At 36.3% G+C, this 18,738-nt stretch overlaps 1 protein-coding gene and 1 non-coding gene across 2 annotated transcripts; one reads left to right on the top strand and one right to left on the bottom strand.

Moving 5' to 3' along the window:
- Positions 1–5,778: 5,778 nt before the first annotated feature.
- On the bottom strand, positions 5,779–5,885 carry LOC122308636. Its single transcript, XR_006242155.1, has one exon. It is a non-coding gene; the product is annotated as a small nucleolar RNA R71 (small nucleolar RNA).
- A 519-nt stretch (positions 5,886–6,404) lies between these two features.
- LOC122306377 lies at positions 6,405–18,492 on the top strand. Its single transcript, XM_043118806.1, has 4 exons — positions 6,405–6,615; positions 6,864–7,074; positions 16,561–17,872; positions 17,941–18,492. Exons 1-4 carry the CDS (start codon positions 6,405–6,407, stop codon positions 18,490–18,492), a joined length of 2,286 nt encoding a protein of 761 aa, XP_042974740.1.
- Positions 18,493–18,738: the final 246 nt, after the last annotated feature.

Genomic DNA, 18,738 nt, shown 5'->3' with positions numbered 1-18,738 from the left:
TATTTTAATGTTCATAGCTTTAACTCTTCGTACCTTAGAACGTATGAAAAAGTTGACCTGATTAAGTGACTTGCTATATTAAGTTTTCTATAATGAGGATATGCTACCTTTAAGTTTGAACTTATGATGGTTATTATTGCTATTGGGATGTTTTAGTTCATTTTAGCATGAGTTATGTTTAGTCACTCTTATTCTGCTGTGATTATTACATACTGCGAGTTGTATACTAGGTTGCATTGCATATTAATTGTCATAGACTGGGGTATATAACTATGTGTTGCATGTCCCAATGCTGAAGGTCTCTGTTACATCCCAAGTGGGGTTTTGGAGGTGTCATAGGGTGATATTAGAGCAATTATGCTTCTGGGTAAAACCACATGGCATTAGGAATGATATGATAGAGTGTAGGTTTGAATATTTAGTTGGATAGGCTTGAATCTTCAATTTGGAGCTAGATCTGATACACGTGCTTCTCAGGATTTGGATGATCGAAATAATATGGCATGTGACAGAAGGGAAAGGAACCCTAAAGGATCCAATGCTCATAGAGAACAGGACTGCCTACTGGAAAGAGGACACGATTTGGTGGATACAATTCACCAAATGACAGAAATGATGAAGCAGAAGCAGGAGATTATCCTGAGGCAGAACCAGGAACAGCAATGCCCAAAAAGTCAAGAATGGATGGAAAACAATGGTTTCTCATTGAAAAGTTTCTAATATACAAATACCCTAGTTTCATTGGAATCAAAGAACCTATGAAGGCCAACAAATGGCTACTCGATCTCGATAGGACCTTCGAGATCAATGGCTATACTGAGGAGCAAAAAGTGCAATATATAAGGCATCTTCTGCAAGGTGAAGCCGGTATCTAGTAGGATATGAAGAAGCATCTATTGATAAAAGAATTGCACAACATTACTACCTTGACCTAAGATAGGTTCAAAGAAGAGTTTGATAATCGATTCTTCCATGAATTGATGAAGACCCAGAAGGCGCAGAAGTTCGCCGCTCTAGTACAAGGAAACTTCACGTTCAAACAATAAACTACTAAGTTTGTGGAGCTAGGAAGGTTTGCTCCACACCCAACAGCCATTTAGAAGATACAGGCACAAAATTTTCAAGGATTGCAACCACAAGCAGATTTTACATTAATAACTTTCAGGAGTTAGTTAATGTGGATGCTATAATGGAAGTAGAGCAACGAAGTATTGCCGCCTAGATTAGCTTGGAGTGAAAGAGGGCTTCTTCCTTCTCTGTAGGAGGGAATAATGCCGAAAGGAGGATAATAGAAGAAGCTAACGAGGGAAAAGGTATCATGGTAGCCACCTATAAGAAGTGAGGGAAAATTCATGGTAGAGAATGCTGAGTGGGTTTTAGGAGTATGCTACCAATGTGGTCAATTAGGCACATGATATGAGAGTGCCCACAGAATACACAAGGTGGAAGGAATGCTCCTAATAGCAGGCCAAATCAGATGTTGTGGCACCCCCAGCCCTCGTTTGAGATTGGACGATAATTGAAGCGTTAGGACATGTAACAAAAGGCTACATACCCCTTGTACATGATCGTTAAGATGCAATATACCTAGTGATCTAGCAATATACAATATATAGCAATAGAAATTTTACTTAAGTCAAATAGAATAAGATAAATATCATAGTACCGAAGCAAAAAATCCCAAAATAGCAGTTTTCATAAAATCTTTCAAAAAATATAATTGTTTCCAAAAGAACTCCCAAAACATGGGACAATTATTTAACTATCATCAAAACAAACAATCTATCTTCAAAAGGTCCTGTAAAAAGTCCCATCCTTTGTTAAGCTCAAGAAGACTCACTTGCTCTGCTGGGGTCTAGCTCCAACAATCCTAATTCTATAGTGACCTCTTCTGCTTCAACTGTGGAGTCTCATGAATGCTTAAGGTATCTTGACACAAATTTCATATCATCCTTACATTGTAAGACCTTTCTAGGATCCAGAAGCAAGGTCCTGACATCTGTCTAGTTAAGGGTCACCATAATTTTCTTGAGTCATTAGGCCATGATCTTAAGTAGGTTTAAAGTGAAGTGATGGTGAGCTTCTACGATGAACTCATCCTCCACTAACTCATTAATCCCATCCATACCTAAGGGCCCTGTGTACCTATAACAACTTCTACCATTCCGGTTGAGGGAATGATAGTGGAAACTACCACAGTAAGATTTTGAGAAATCTCAGTAAGTAAACAAATAACGTGCAATAGATATCTTAAGCATATGAAACCAAACCAAAATGGGTGCAAGGACATGAACTTGTACTCATGCACTTGACTTTTAAAACACTAGAACTTTTGTAACTTTTTCATAAAAGATCTTTCATCATTTTGTTATTGATTATTTAAAACATACATATGAGCTCTAGTTCTTGCTCATATACCATAGCATAACATGTCTTAAAGCTCAAGGCCTTATTCTTTGACTTTAACGTATAATTGGATACCTCACGGCTCCCCTATGCACTGTGTGTTCTCTACTAGTTACAGCATCAACTCCTGGCCCACTTTGACCAATGTGAGTCTTACTCTTAATCATACTTAATATGACAGTTTGCCTTTTTGCCTTCACCGTTGGGCACCCACTAGCTTTAGGTGTAATCTCGCTCTGGTATCCTTTTCTTTTAGGAGCCATTCAAGGCCTGCCGACTATACTTCATCAACCTAGGGATTACCACTCCATTTTAATCACTCCTAAGTGAACAAAGGAGTTCCACTAGGACATTCCCCTTCCTAACTTTTGAGGTCGTGACAAAACTTTAAACGACTCTTTTTCTTTTTAGAACTAGTTTCAAAAACCCAATACATGAGACATGGACTTTGAAACCTTGTTCTTTCATGAGACATATATTAATGCATGCCGAGACTCAACATAGCCATACATCAAGAAATCATGCTCAATCATATACACTTTGTGTTACATTTTGAGAATATTGGAACATGCGACCATGTTCTTAATAATTAATTCTAAGGCATTTAGAGGATAGACTCTCTCTCTCTCTCTCTCTCTCTCTCTCTCTCTCTCTCTCTCTCTCTCTCTCTCTCTCTCTCTCTCGATTGAAAAAATGCTCTCCCTTCTCTCTAAACTTTCTCAATAGATGCTGCTAGAGGGGGTGGGAGCTTTGGCTCCCTTCCCCCTCCCTCCCTCTCTCCCCCCTCCCTCCCCATCTATGTCGTGCTCCGTTTTGTGTTTTTGTGTTTTGCAGGCCAAATAAGGAAGAATCACAAATCATGAACTTTTCAATGACCATAGACTAGCACACACCCCTCCATGGTGTTACCCAGCCACTAATCTTCAAGACCACCGAATGCAACATCAAAGGGAAGGGTGAGTAGCTCGCACGTGCGGGTTGAAGTTCTCGGAGATGTTTGGCGCATGGCTCTCATGCCCCACAGGGAAGCCCTTTGCTAATGCCACACACTGTGCTTCTGGGGTTTGTGAGTCTGGGACTTCTAAGATTAACCGTCAGTTTTCCTTCCAGAGTGGCACATGTACTACATGCGACACAGCAGCCTCCTGGAGCACTGTTTTTCCTATTTTTGTAATGTTTTCCCATTGTATTCTATTTCGTGTCCTATCTTTACTCTTTAGAAAAATAAAAATCTAAAAAATAGTGCCTTCGGACCTTAGTCCGAATGGAGTGGTCCCCCCCTCCCCCCGGGGCGGTTTAAGTGGTGCTTATGGTGGGGTTGGTGCACCCTACTCTTCTCAGTCAAGGTATGGGGTTTTGTCACTTGATGTGCTTAATTTCTATATAAGTTTTGTCATACTTTTATTTTTAATTTTATGCTAGTTTGTGTTTAATTTTCTTATTTATTAGAGTTTTTATTTATTTTGTTTATTTTTGTTTAGGAATAAATAAATGGAAGGAATCATTAAGAGAATAGGAAACATTCAGCTCTCAAAATTCTTGAAGTACGCTTCGATAATTGGAGGATAAATTTTTATAAAAAAAACTCCGATAAGGGTAATTTCAGTACCTACAAAAATCCAAGAGAAAATACTTGAACTTTTGTGTTAAATCCTTGGCCAAAAACGAATATCTAGAAGGTAGAAAGGGCGCATCAATTCAAAAGTCGCAAAACTGCCGAATTCCTGAAATACCCTTCAGTATTTAGAGCATAACTTATTGTAAAAAACTCCAATAAGGACAATATCACTGTCTATGGAAATTTGAGATAAAAATCTACAACTTTTGTATTTAAGATAGGGCCAAAAACGAACATCTTGAAGCAAAAAATGGTGCTTCAAGCAGACCGTCGAAAATCTACAGAATTGGAGTTCATCAACGATAGAGATTCTTGATCTACATAGAGTTTCCTTCTTAACTCTTTAATCTTCTCTTTGTATAATTGTCATTATAAATTTCAGAATTATTATGGTTTGTTTTGATTAGATTGTGAATTAATTTCTATTGCTAAGGCTACGATGTAACCTCTCCATGACAATCCCAAATCTTATTTTGTTGTAATCATAATTTTATCATTCCTTTTGAGTATACATCATTGAGTTTAATGCCTTCAATTATTTGGTCAATAGTTGAATGATTTGTTGTGGTTGTTAGTTTAAGAGATGATGCATGTAGTTTAGCTTCGTATGATGTATGCCATGAATTGAATGAGAGACATGAATGTGCAAAAGTGATTTTGTGGCTTTTATGTGAAATATTATTCATCTTAATGTGCTCAAATACTTTTAAATTTGCATAGACATATCATGGGTTATTGTAGGTTGAGTAATTCTAATTCTACTCGAGAGAGGGTCTTAGATAAGTTAGAATATTTCGCCGTCAAATAGGATGATAATTGATTAATTGTATGGTTAGGATTTGGGATTGGATTGGTTAGGTGAGTATGATGCCTTAGTATTTTCTTCTTGGCTGAAATCTTCTTCTTTTCAAGTGTTTGGTCAATTCTTTAGTTGTTGATTTAATTTAATTTGTTTTTATCTTTCTAATTCAAAATCTACAACTTTTTTGATTTTTAAATAACTTAGAATTAGAACAATTTCAATAGTTAATAGGTAAATAGTCATCTTGGGTTCGACATCTTTCTTATCATTATATTACTTGATAAGATTTCGTACACTTGCGAAATTTCACAACAAGTTTTTAGCACCGTTGCTGGGGACTATTTATTTTCTATTACTTTTGATACCAACTACTTCTAAGTTAATTTGATTTTTTTTTTTCTTTTTAAGTCTTGATTGTTAATTTTTTTTTTCTTTTTATGATTCCAGAGTTATGCATGAGATGTACTCAAAGCTTGGATTTAGTATCTTTTGACCCTGAAATTGAACGCACCCTTCATTATTTGAACAAGGAGAAGGAGGATTCCACAATCGAGAACGAAACAATGAAAGATCAAGTTAGAAATAGGACTTTGGGAGATTATGTTGTCCCTTTGGTCACTAGAGCTACTTCTAGCATTAGACAACCTGCCATTCAAGCCAATAACTTTGAGATAAAGTCAGCTATTCTTCAAATGATGGCTTCAACAATGCAATTCAGTGGCATGCCAGATGATGATTCAAATGCTCACATAGCTAATTTTCTGGAGTTATGTGATACTTTTAAAACGTAATAGGGTTTCTGATAATGCTATTAGATTGAGACTCTTTCCATTCTCCCTCCGAGACAAGGCAAAAGCATGGCTAAACTCACTTCCACCGTTTACCATAACTACATGGGACGATTTGGCTGAAAAGTTTCTAGCAAAGTTCTTTCCCCCAGCCAAAACTTTGAAGATGCAAAATGATATCACCACTTTTGCCCAATTTGATATGGAGTCACTTTATGAAGCTTGGGAGAGGTATAAAGAATTGCTTAGAAAGTGTCCACATCATGGACTTCCTGTTTGGATTCAAGTGCAAACAACAATTGTCCACATCATGGACTTCCTGGATGCAGCAGCGGGAGGGACTTTGATGAAGAAATCACCATAAGATGCATATGAGTTGGTGGAGGAGATGGTAACCAACAACTATCAATGGCCAATGGATTGAGTAACAACAAAAAGAACTCAAGGAGTTCACAAAATTGATTATTTATCTACTTTAGCTGCTCAAGTTGTAGCTTTATCTAAGAAATTAGACAATGTTAATGTGAGTTCCGTTCAATCTACTAATGCAATTTGTTAATTTTGTGCAGGAAATCATATGGGGATAGATTGTGAAGTGGGAAATTCATTTGCCAACAATAGTTCGGAGCAAGAAAACTTTGTGTCGAATTACCAATGACAAAGCATTCCTTATTTCAACACTTACAATCCAGGATGGCCAAACCACCCAAATTTCTCATGGAGCAACTCCCATAATGTTGTCAAGCCTCCACCAAGTTTTCAAAATCAACAACAAGAGAAGAAGATGAACATGGAGAAGGTAATGGCACAATTTATGGCCAAGGTGGATGCTAAATTTCAAGAACATAACATTGCTCTAAAGAACAATGAGAATACTATGCGGAGCATTGAAAGGACACTTGGTCAATTGGCAACATTTATGTCTAAAAGGCCTCAAGGATCACTTCCAAGCACCACAGAAAACAACCTGAAAGAGCAAGTGAAGGCCATTACTTTAAGAAGTGGAAGGGAGCTTAATTTAGAAGAGAAAGAGAAAAAGAGGAGATGATTGTGAGAGTGGCATTGCCCACCCCTGTTCCTAGCCCAACAGTGAAAAACTTGAGAAATGCTCCCGAGTCTTCTTCTTTTACTTCTCATTATGTTCCACCTATACCTTTCCCTCAAAGACTTCAGAAAAATAAGCTAGATAAACAATTTTCTAAATTCTTTGATGTTTTCAAAAAATTACATATTAACATTCCTTTTGCAGATGCTTTGGAACAAATGCCTAGTTATGTGAAGTTCATGAATGAAATTCTATCAAACAAGAGGAAATTAGGAGAGTATGAGACCGTGATGTTGACTGAAGAGTGCACTTCCATTTTGCAAAATAAGTTGCCACCAAAGCTTAAAGATCCAGGGAGTTTTATTATTCCTTGCACCATTGGAAACTCTTATTTCGTAAAAGTTTGTGTGATTAGGTACTATTGGATAATAATTCTTCACATGCATAATATATTTTTAATATTCTAATCTTTCATTTTTTTAATTTATTTTTTAAGTGTGCTATTTGTTCTTCTTATTATTTTAAATAAAACTAATATATCTCTGATTTATGCACATAGCACTTTCAATGGGAAGTACATCAAGGAAACAGATCATGCTTGAAATAAAGAAAAGAGAAATGGTCAATTTGGCTCATCCACCAAGAAGATGAATATTCGTTTCATGGCAAGACCAACAAGAGCACATGGCACTATCAAGATAAGTACGCGCTGGTTTATTTCACAAGAGACAAAGAAACATGGGACCACCAAGCCATGAAGATCAAGAAAAATGAAAAAGGACAAGAGAAATGGAAAAGGATGGCAACTTCTTGTTTTTACTTATATAAATATATATAGATATATTTTAACATGAAGTGGACAAAGAATTTATTTCTCTCATAGATAAATGCACATGGATGCTTGGCCAAAAAGCAACCAGACAAAAGAAAACACCTTTATGAGTTTCAGCTTTTCACAGCACATTGGATCGTGTAATTCACTTTGGACCCTGCAGCATGTTGAAGCAAAAACCGAATGGGGTAGCTGATTTTCTGGCTTTTCGGGAACCTCACACACAAGCAAAATAGTAGATGTCCTGATGAAAAGGCAAAAGACACACTGCAAATTATTTTTCTGCTTTTGGATGGAAGCAATGCAGGCTACAGATCTTGTCTTGGTTCAATGCACAACAACTGTCCAAATGCAACTGTCCTCTTTGTCGGGTTTGGGATACAGAGCAAGCATGCTTTTTCTCGCATGGAAACATGGGCACATGGATGCACTGTTATATCCTTTGGTCTTTAATGTAGATGCACGGATAAAAAAAAGCAACCCTTCCACTTTCTTTTCTTTTGACTACTGGAAGCATGGGTTGCAGCACTTTTGCTGAGACGCTCGGTTATAAAAGGAAGGAAGTAGAGTCTCTAATGGGGAGCACAATTAGAATTAGAATAGGAGTCTTTTTTTTTTTTTTTTTTTTCCAGTCGATTTAGTTTTCTCTTAGCTTTCTTTTGTTTTTGAGAGAGCTCAGGTAGGGAGAGGGAGACAACATAGTGAAGTAACACCACTGTTGTGGTCTCCCATACCTCCTCTGCCTGTAGCCCCCCCTCTCCAATTCTTATTAATTTCAATTTACTTATTTCACTGATTTCATTTATTTTTCTTGCATTTTACTAAGGTTAAAGGTGAAGTTTAATGATGTAGATATTATTTCCAATCAACAATAGAGTTTATATTGTGAGTTTGATCAATTGAATGGTTTTATTATTAGAAACTTTGACTATCTATATATTTTTCTTGATCCATTGTGATTTCCGGATACATTGAATGCTTTAAGAATCATTGTGGTGCTCAAATGGATTTGTGAATGTTTTAATCATCAATTGTTTATGCTTAATCTTTAGTGATTAATTTTCTTGACCTTAAATGCTAAATCTTTCAATTAAACGGAATCATTATTCTAGTTTAAATTGAAGTGGATTGATTGGAGACAATATTCGAAATTATTATACGGATCCTCGAAACCTTAGTCGTTCCTCAAAATCGTAAGCGTTTTTTATATCTCTTTATTTTTTCATTTTAGTTGTATTATGCTACTTTCAAAATCTTCATTTGAGTAATTTTATCTTCCATTCATTGTACATACTACCACTTTTATCTTCTCTTTGTAAATATCTTCTACCATTGTATGAGTTTGATTTTAAGCACACTTTCCTTGTGGAGACGATTTAGAAATTTTATTTCTAATTATTACGCAAAATCCTTCTGCACTTGGGATAGCTTTTGTGCTGCTTGTTTTGGAGCGAGTTAAGTTTTTTAAACTCGTATGTTTTTGGTTATTTTCATTTTTCACTGTTAGAGAGAGAGAGAGAGAGAGAGAGAGAGAGAGAGAGAGAGAGAGAGAGAGAGAGAGAGAGAAGATGGACGTTGCTTCTCTTCATTTTGTGTGATTTCAATGGACGTTGTGTGATACCCCATTTTTACGTGTATTTTCACTGAACGAGTATTTTAATTTAATTAAAATATTAGTTCTTTTATTTTAAATTATTGTATTCTAATTGGATTTATTTAGTTGTAATATTTGTTTTGTGAAGCTTTCTTAATATTAATTATCGTTTTGAATTTAAATTGCTATGTAATTTAATTTGGTTTGTTTTTAGATTTAAAATTTAGTTGTTAGTTTTTACTAATTATTTTTTATATTTTAGCTTGATGTGGTGTTTAAATTAATTTAGTCGTTTTATAGCTTTTAAAATTGTTTTCGTCGGATCAAATTCTGGACTCCAGAGGTGAGAATTGGATCTCATTTCTTTTCCCCATCTTTTCTTTTTTTCTTTTTCTTTTTCTTTTCTTTTCTTTCTTTTTTCTTTCTTTTCTATTTTTTTCTTTCTTCCTTCCCGTTCTTCTCCTTCTGCGCGACGTGCTCTCTCTCTCTCTCCTTACTATCGCCGTTTTGCTTCTCAGCCCAGACCACCGTCGTCCGGCCACCTGGGCCTACACCACCCACCCAGTTCTCTTTCCCTCCGCCCGGTGAACCTCCCCACCAAGTTTCACCTCCATCCGAGCCATCGTTAGCCGCCATGAGCTCCTCCAAGCCGCACGGTTTTTGTGCTTTTCCGCCGCTGTCGTTCCACCTCCGGCCACCATTTCTTCACCACTTCATCACCTACCTCTTGCCATCCTAAACCACCCATTTCCAGCTCTGATCCATTGCCAAAGCAGCTCCCACGAGCTCATCCTTGTTTTTGCCATTTTTCACTTCCACCGCCAGTTCCACTGCCACCCACGACCAACTCTCACTTCCATTAGCTTCATAAAGACCTCTAGGCCATTCTCTATCAATCCCAAGTCTTGGTTTATTCCCGTTCGAAAGTGGATATTTTACAACCCACGGCCACAGTGTATTTTACACTATTACGTTGCTTTTTCTAAGCCGTTTGTAGTTCTTTGATCCTTCAAAAATTATCATATAGCGCTGTAAGTATTTTGTCAAACTCTATTTTAGATTTACATATATTATTGCTTTTACAATAAATTCATTGACTGGTTGGTTATTCCAGACTGAGTCCAAAGAGTCGGGGGTCGGATGGATTTGAGGATGGAGTTGTTTGGTTGTTGTTGATGTTGTGATTTGTTGATAAATTGTGTCTTGAGGTGTGCATTGCATGGTGCATTCATGTGCATGTATTAAATTGAGAAAAACTGGTTTTATTTGTGTAAATGGATTTTCGGGTGCGTGTGTATCACGACCCCAAGCTGAGATGGGGTATTATCTTGGTGGAGCTCCTTTAATCACTCGGGAGCGTAATATATTGAGTGACATCCCCTGGATTGTTGCTGGGCTACAACGAGAGTGGGCGGGATGGTAACGCTCTCGTACCGACTCCGTGGCCCTTTGCTAGCAAGGGCTAGAGGATGCTTGGCTATGTACGCGAGGGGCGCGGAATTGGGCATCTCTCGTTACAAAGTCACACGCATGGTCGTTACCCGTAGTGTGACGATGGGAGCCAGGATATGCAGGTGACCCCTATGGGAGGTCATGGTGCATTCAGATAATTGGATATTGGATTGAATTTGGATTTGGGCCAAATGAGACTTTTGGCGTGAGTTGGAAGGTAATACGCTTTTGGGGCCAAATGGGATTCTTGGTGTGCGTGGAAAAATGTGAATTTATAGGATATGTGCATTTGGCATCCTTTCATGCATATTGTTGAGTTTAACATATTTTTATCTTGTGGCATTTGGATCATTACTTACCTGCGGCACCGTTTTGGTACCGTAGATTTTGATGCAGATGTCGAGGAGGAGGAGGAGGCTGAGCTCGAGGAGGCGGCTCTGCCAGAGTTTTGATTTGGAGTTTTTATGCCTTGTAATTTGGTTTTGAAACGATATTTGGGACTTGTAATATTTTATTATGTGTAGTTTAAACGGGTTTGTTTTAAATAAAAAAATTCTAGTACTTAGTTATAAGACTTTTATTATCTGCTGCGTGTTTTTATTGTACACGTGTTGAATGTACACACACTTGGCACTTGGTGATAGGATGATGACAACACCCGTGTTGTCATCATCCTGACGCTTATATTTCCACGTGTCCGTATGTGGGAATTGGGGACGTCACACATTGCACCATTGGAAACTCTTATTTCGAAAAAGTTTTGTGTGATTTAGGTGCTAGCATAAATTTGATGCTCTTTTCTATTTTCAAGCAATTGGAGATAGGAAAGGTCAAGGCCACTACCGTTTCACTTCAATTGGTAGACCGATCTATTAAATGACCATGAGGCATAGTAGAGGATGTTCTTGTTAAAGTTGACAAGTTTATTTTCCATACAGATTTTATTATTTTAGATATGGAGGAAGATAGAAAAACCCCACTTATTCTTGGTTGACCGTCCTTAGCCACAAGAAGAACTCTCATAGATGTGCAACAAGGAAAACTAATACTACAGGTGCAAGATGAACAAGTTACATTTAATGTGTTTGAGGCAATGAAATATCCGTCAACAACCGATACAGGCTTCAACATAGATGTGATGGATGAACTTGTGGTAGAAATGTTTTAAGATAGTTATCCTAAGGAACCACTTAAGGCATGTCTTGTTCAATCTGGCACTTTTGATTCTGAGAATTCCAAGATAAGTAATTGTGTATACTATTTGGAAGCATCTCCACCTTACTTGCCTAAAGGGAAGTCGAAAAACATAACATTGGGCGAAAGCCCTACTCCACAAAAGCCATCCATTATTGAGGCCCCTTCTTTAGAACTCAAACCTCTTCCTTCTCATCTTAAATATGCTTATTTACATGATTCTTCTTTACCCGTAATAATTTCTTCATCTTTGATAGGTCTTGAAGAACAGAAGTTACTTCGAGTTTTGAGAGCTCACAAGCAAGGTTTGGGATGGACTATAGTCGACATTAAGGGAATGAGCCCTTCACTTTGCATGCACAAGATTTTAATAAAAGACAATTATAAGCCTACGGTGCAGCCACAAAGGAGACTTAATCCAAACTTGCAAGAAGTTGTAAAAAAGGAAGTTCTCAAATTGTTGGATGCCGAAATTATTTACCCTATTTCTGATAGCTCATGGGTAAGTCCGGTACAAGTAGTGCCTAGGAAGGGAGGAGTGACAATGGTAGAAAATGAAAATAATGAACTCATCCCAACAAGAACAGTCACGGGTTGGAGAGTGTGCATAGACTACCGCAAGTTCAATGATGCCACATGAAAAGATCACTTTCCACTTCCTTTCATTGATCAAATGTTGGAACGGCTTGCTGGTCATGCTTATTATTGTTTCCAAGATGGATACTTGGGATACAATCAAATCCACATTTCACCAAAAGACCCCATGAGAAAATACTACTTCCACTTACTTGTATGGAACATTTGCCTACAGAAGGATGCCCTATGGTTTGTGCAATGCTCCAGCCACATTTCAACGATGCATGATGGCCATTTTTTTGGATATGGTGGAAAAGTTTATTGAAATTTTTATGGATGATTTTTTTTTTTTTTGTCTTTGGTTCTTCATTTGATAATTGTTTAAATAATCTATCTTTAGTTCTACAAAGATGTGAAGAAATTAACCTTGTTCTTAATTGGAAAAAATGTCATTTTATGGTGCATGAAGGAATTGTACTTGGGCATAAAGTTTCTTCCAAGCGCATTGAGGCATTTGCACATTTGAAGAAGAAGTTAAGTTCAGCCTCAATTATATGTGCACTGGAATGGGCACTTCCATTTGAATTGATGTGTGATGTAAGTGATTACGCAATAGGAGTTGTGCTTGGACAAAAGAAGAACAAGGTTTTCCATGTTATCTACTATGTGAGTCATACCTTGATGGATGCCCAATTAAATTATGCTACTATGGAATAGGAATTGTTAGCCGTGGTCTTTGCTTTTGATAAATTTAGATCATATTTTATTGGGTCAAAAGTAATTGTTTACACTAATCATTTTGCTGTTAAATACTTGTTAGCTAAAAAGGAAGCTAAACCAAGGTTACTTAGATGAATTTTACTTTTACAAGAATTTGATTTGGAGATCAAAGACAAAAAGGGAACCGAGAATTAAGTAGCCGATCATCCCTCTAGACTTGAGCACACAACCGAAGAGGGAGCCCCACTTTCTTCGATAAATGAGTGCAACTCCGTGCCGCTATGCTAGAAGAGCTTTCCATAGCATTCCTTTGAAACAGACCCAGGCGCACACACTTGAGAGCCAGCACCGCAGCGCCCAAATGATTGCCTCAAATGTTTCCCAGACCTAACATTGTACTCATGCAACATTTTCAAGGAACTTTACTTTTATCCTTTCAATTTGTCATCTCTTTTGATTCTTCACATTGGGGACAATGTGTTCTTAAGTTTGGGGGTAGGTGTCATTTATTTTGGGAGTATCTAGTTATTTTCACTAACAAAAAAGGAAAAAAAAATTATTGAAAAATTTTGAAAATAACAAAAATATTTTGCTTTCCTTTTGTTTTATTTTTGGGTTGATGACCACAACCCTATGATATTACCTGATTGAAATTGAGTTTGATTCTTGGAAAATGCTAAATTTGTCTTGTTTGTGTTTAATTCTTGTGTTAGCTTGGGTTATTTGAATTCCTTTGAACACTTTTGCACAAAACCATAATCAATAAGTTGCTTTGTTGACTTAGTGCATATTTATGTGAATTAGATATTTTCTAAGATCTCACTGAACTCTAAAACCTATTTGATAATTTCTTGAGGCGAAATCCTAGACAACACACCACTAGACAAATGATCTAGGCCATCTTTGGAACATTTAAGCTTTTATAGTTTACCCTAATTATCTATCTCTAGTCACCCCTTTGAGCCTTAAACACATTGGCCATTTTTCTTTCATTAACCCGCATTTACAACACCTTTTTTAACCCATAAACAATCATCCTACATTTTCAATAAAATTTCTTACTTGCTTAATCATTGGAGAAGAGAAAAAGTTTGTTAAAGAGTTAAAAGAGTAAGAGCAAGTTTTGTTTTCTATCATAAAAATATTAATAATAATAATAAAATAAAAAGAATGAGAAAAAATAAGACAAATAATACAACCCGAATTACAAAAAAAAAAAAAAAAGGTTTGGGGGTAGTGGAAAAAAAAGAAAAAAGAAAAAATAAAAAAGAGATGAATAAATTGCTCATAAGTTTCTCTATGAAGTAGATGTTAAACTTTGTCTCTCTCTTCAGTGGATAAGCTTGTGTTGAATTTTCTTGTTTTGAATTTCATACCAATTTTTTTCTTTTGCCATCACCTTAAGCCGAACATCGCAAGCTTTTATTAAGACCTTTTGATCTTTGGTGGTGTGTTTAAACTACATTTGTGGAGAGTTGATTTGAAAAATAGGCATATGAAGTTTGAGAATCTCATTCTCATAGAAATCAATCATAATTCAATCTAGTTTGCATAAATTAATCCGAGTTAATAGAGTAGCAAGTCGAGATTGGTTACTCATACACACTCAAAAGTTTTCTTGTAGCCTAAGCATGCTCTTGAATTAATCTAAAAGCTTGTTAAATGTTTAGAATTTCCTTGGATCAGTTTCTTTATGCAATCCATGAGGCAATCATTGTGAGAAATCAACTTATTCTATTTTTTTAATTTCTTTTTCTTTTTTCTTTTCTTTTTGCTCAAGGACTAGCAAATCTCAAGTTTGGGGGTATTTGATGTGCTTAATTTATATATAAGTTTTTTCATACATATATTTTTAATTTTATGCTAGTTTGTGTTTAATTTTATTATTTATTAGAGTTTCTATTTATTTTGTTTATTTTTGTTTAGAATAAATAAATTGAAGGAATCATCAAGAGAATAGGAAACATTCAGTTCTCAAAATTTTTGAAGTACCCTTCAGTAATTGGAGGATAAATTTTTTTAGATAACTCCAATAGGGGTAATTTTGGTGTTTATAGAAATCCAAGAGAAAATCCTAAAACTTTTGGGTTAAATCCTTGGCCAAGAAATGAATATCTAGAAGGCGGAAAGGGCGCATCAATTCAAAAGTCGCAAAACTGCAAAATTCCTAAAATACCTTTCAGTATTTTGAGCATAACTTCTTTTATAAAACTCCAATAAGATAAATATTAGTGTCTACGGAAAGCTAAGATAAAAACCTACAACTTTTGTGTTTAAGAGAGGGCTGAAAACAAATATCTTGAAGGACGAAACGACACTTCAAGTAAGAGGTCAAAAATCTGCAGAATTGGAGTTCATCAACGATAGAGATTCTTGATCTACATAGAGTTTCCTAACTCTTTAATCTTCTCTTTGTATAATTCTCATTATGAATTTTAGAATTATTATGGTTTCTTTCATTAGATTATGAACTAATTTCTATTGCTAAGGCTACGATATAGCCTCTCCATGACTATCCCGAATCTTATTTCGTTGTGATCATAATTTTAGCATTCCTTTTAAGTTTACATCATTGAGTTTAATGCTTTCAATTATTTGGCCAATAGTTGAATGATTTGTTGTGCATGTTAATTTGAGAGACGATGCATGTAGTTTAGTTTCGTATGATGTATGCCATGAATTGAACGAAAGACAGGAATGTGCCAATGTGATTTATGTGTCTTTTATGTGAAATATTATTAATCTTAATGTGATCAAATGCTTTTAAATTTTCATAGACATATAGCGGGTCATCGTAGGTTGAGTAATTCTAATTCTACCCGAGAGAGGGTCTTAAATAAGTTAGAATATTTCACCGTCAAATAAGATGATAATTAATTGATTGTATAGTTAGGATTTGGGATTGGATTAGTTAGGTGAGTCGGATACCTTAGTGTTTTCTTCTTGGGTGAAATCTTCTTCTTTTCAAGTGTTTGATCAATTCTTTAGCTGTAATTTAATTTGTTGCTGTTTTTCTAATTCAAAATCCATCACTTTTCTTGATTTTCAAATAACTTAGAATTAGAACAATTTCAATAGTTAATAGGTAAATAGTCCTCGTGATTTCGACATCTTTCTTATTATTATATTACTTAGTATGATTTCATACACTTGTAAAATTTCACAACATCACTTGGTTATTGTTAACTTGGTCATGGATAGAGTTTACGACAGAGTGGTGCTATATCTTAGACTTAGGTTTTTAGAGTGCCGTTTGGACTAGACCACATCAATTACAGAAGTGTACTGGAAAGCTATTAACATTTGTAACTAGCTTGTTTTCAAGTCAACTTTGTATGTCCTCTTTTAATGAATGGAATTTGGTCCATTCTTATCAAATATAAAAAATAAAAGAAAATTAATTCTAAGGCATTTGGACAACAAACAAGAAACTAACATTCATAACTTCACATATTATGTTTGAATATAATATGTTATGGAGCTCCCCAGTTGAACCATATTATGTTTGCAGATGACTGTTTGCTGTTTTGCAGGGCTAATGTCCAGACTTGTTTGAATATACAGCATCTACTTGGCATTTATGAAAGGGCATCTGGTCAGAAAGTCAATACAGAGAAGACCTCAATGATTTTTAGCAAGAATGTGAATCAAGGTACCCAGCAGGAGATCATGGACTTATGGGGAGCTCAACATTTTCAACAATATGACAAATATCTTGGCTTACCACCTATAGTTGGAAGAGGGAAGAAGCAAGCTTTCTCTAATCTCAAACATAAAATTTGGCAGAAATTGAAAGGATGGAAAGAGAAGTTATTATCTCAAGGTGGTAAGGAAGTGCTGTTAAAGGCTGTTGTCATGGCCATTCCTACCTATACCATGAGTTGTTTCAAGTTGCCAGCTACTCTTTGTAGTGAGTTGGAACAATTAATGGCAAACTTTTGGTGGGGTCAGAAGCAGGAGGAACAGAAAATCAGATGGGTAGGATGGAAGAAAATGTGCAAGAGAAAGGTGTTAGGAGGGCTGGGTTTTAAAGATCTGAAAATTTTCAACCAAGCTCTTCTTGCAAAACAAGCATGGAGGATCATGACAGAGGAGGATACACTTCTGCATAAGTTATATAAAGCTAGATATTTCCCCTCCTCACATTTTAATAATTCAAGCTTGGGTTCTAACCCTTCATACGCTTGGAGGGGTATATGGGAATCAAAAGATGATATGTTGAGGGGCTGCAGATGGAGAGTTGGGGATGGTAAGTCAATAAAGGTTTGGAAAGATTATTGGATACCTGGTTATAGAATGTTGCTTCATTCGACACAAGCAAATATTGATGAAACACTTATGGTTGAAGACCTTATTGATGAAAACACAAGAGGGTGGGATATAGGAAAAGTTAGAAGGCTGTTACCACCTGCTGAAGCAGAATCTGTGTTGAAAATCTTGATCAGTAATGATGTAAGGTCTGATTGCATTATATGGGACAATGAGAAGAATGGAGTGTTTAGTGTAAAGAGTGCATATGACTTCTTTCAAGACATAAACAGACAAGAAGGGGAGTGTTCAAATGCTAGTGATTATACTAGGTTCTGGACAAAGTTTTGGAAGCTGAAGCTGCCCAACAAAATAAAGATCTTTGCTTGGAGAACTTGCAAGAATGGTCTCCCAACCCGTGCCAATCTTAAGAAGAGGTTTGTTATTATTGAAGATCAGTGTGTATGGTGTAGTAATGAGGAAGATGTAGGGCATGCATTATGTTATTGTCCAATGATAATTCAGTCATGGCATAAGCATTTCCCAGGTTTATTAAATACTGAAGTGCAGAAGGAGATCATACAGCTTGCAATGGAGGTTATGGAAAAGGGAAGGCTTGGTGATCTTGAAAAATTCTTCCTTATAGCATGGGGCATGTGGTATAGGAGAAACCAGCAGAATATAAAGAGGTTAGAGAAGTGAGGCATCCGAGAAAGGTTAAATACTCTTGTTGGCAGCCTCCACCTTCAGCTGTTTTGAAGCTCAATGTGGATGGAGCTATTTTTGAGGATCAAGATCGTGCTGGTGTGGGAATGCTGTTGAGGAATGATAGAGGAGTGGTCCTGTTTTCAGCAAGCAAGAAGGAAAATGGGGTGACAGATCCTATGGAGGTAGAGTTGCTAGCAATATTGAGAGGTTTACAACTATGCATTCCAATGGGCATTCCAGATTTGCTTATTGAAAGTGACTCTTCAATGTTGGTAGAAGAGTTAAACAATAGTTTGGAGTCAAGGTCAGCGTGGGGTAATGTAGTTCATGAAGTGAAAGAGTTGATGAAGAGAATACCAAGATGTTCAATTCAATACAAGGGGCGCATGGCAAATGAGGCAGCTCACAACTTAGCTAGATATGCTAAGCATCTAGAAGATTTGATAGTTTGGTGGGATTCTTTTCCTGAATGTATCTCTCAAATTATTTGGTCTGAAGCTATGATGTAATTTTGCTGTTTTAATGAAGAAAGTGCTATGTTTCTTATCAAAAAAAAAAAAAAAAAACATTCATAACTTCACATATACTATGCAAGGTCGAAACATATAAACACTAGCTCGTGTGAGAATTTGTTTTATGACTTTAGATCCTCAATCACATAATGATAGCACTTCATCCATGGTCATGGCCGAGACATAACAACCTTGAAATACACATTACGCCAACTCTTCATGAATTTAGAATCTTCTAATGTG

The sequence above is a fragment of the Carya illinoinensis genome, chromosome 4, assembly GCF_018687715.1.
Source record: "Carya illinoinensis cultivar Pawnee chromosome 4, C.illinoinensisPawnee_v1, whole genome shotgun sequence".
Taxonomy (NCBI): domain Eukaryota; kingdom Viridiplantae; phylum Streptophyta; class Magnoliopsida; order Fagales; family Juglandaceae; genus Carya; species Carya illinoinensis.
The sequence above is the reverse complement of the archived record's forward strand: the minus strand, read 5'-3'. Positions and strand labels throughout refer to the sequence as shown.

What these genes read in the sequence shown, in the direction of transcription:
- LOC122306377 (XM_043118806.1), top strand. Translation starts at nt 6,405, where the DNA reads ATGGAGAAGGTAATGGCACAATTTATGGCCAAGGTGGATGCTAAATTT. An exon ending in GAAGGCCATTACTTTAAGAA is followed by an intron (nt 6,616 to 6,863) that starts GTGGAAGGGAGC and finishes TTCCTTTTGCAG; the next exon opens with ATGCTTTGGAACAAATGCCT. An exon ending in GTAAAAGTTTGTGTGATTAG is followed by an intron (nt 7,075 to 16,560) that starts GTACTATTGGAT and finishes GCTGTTTTGCAG; the next exon opens with GGCTAATGTCCAGACTTGTT.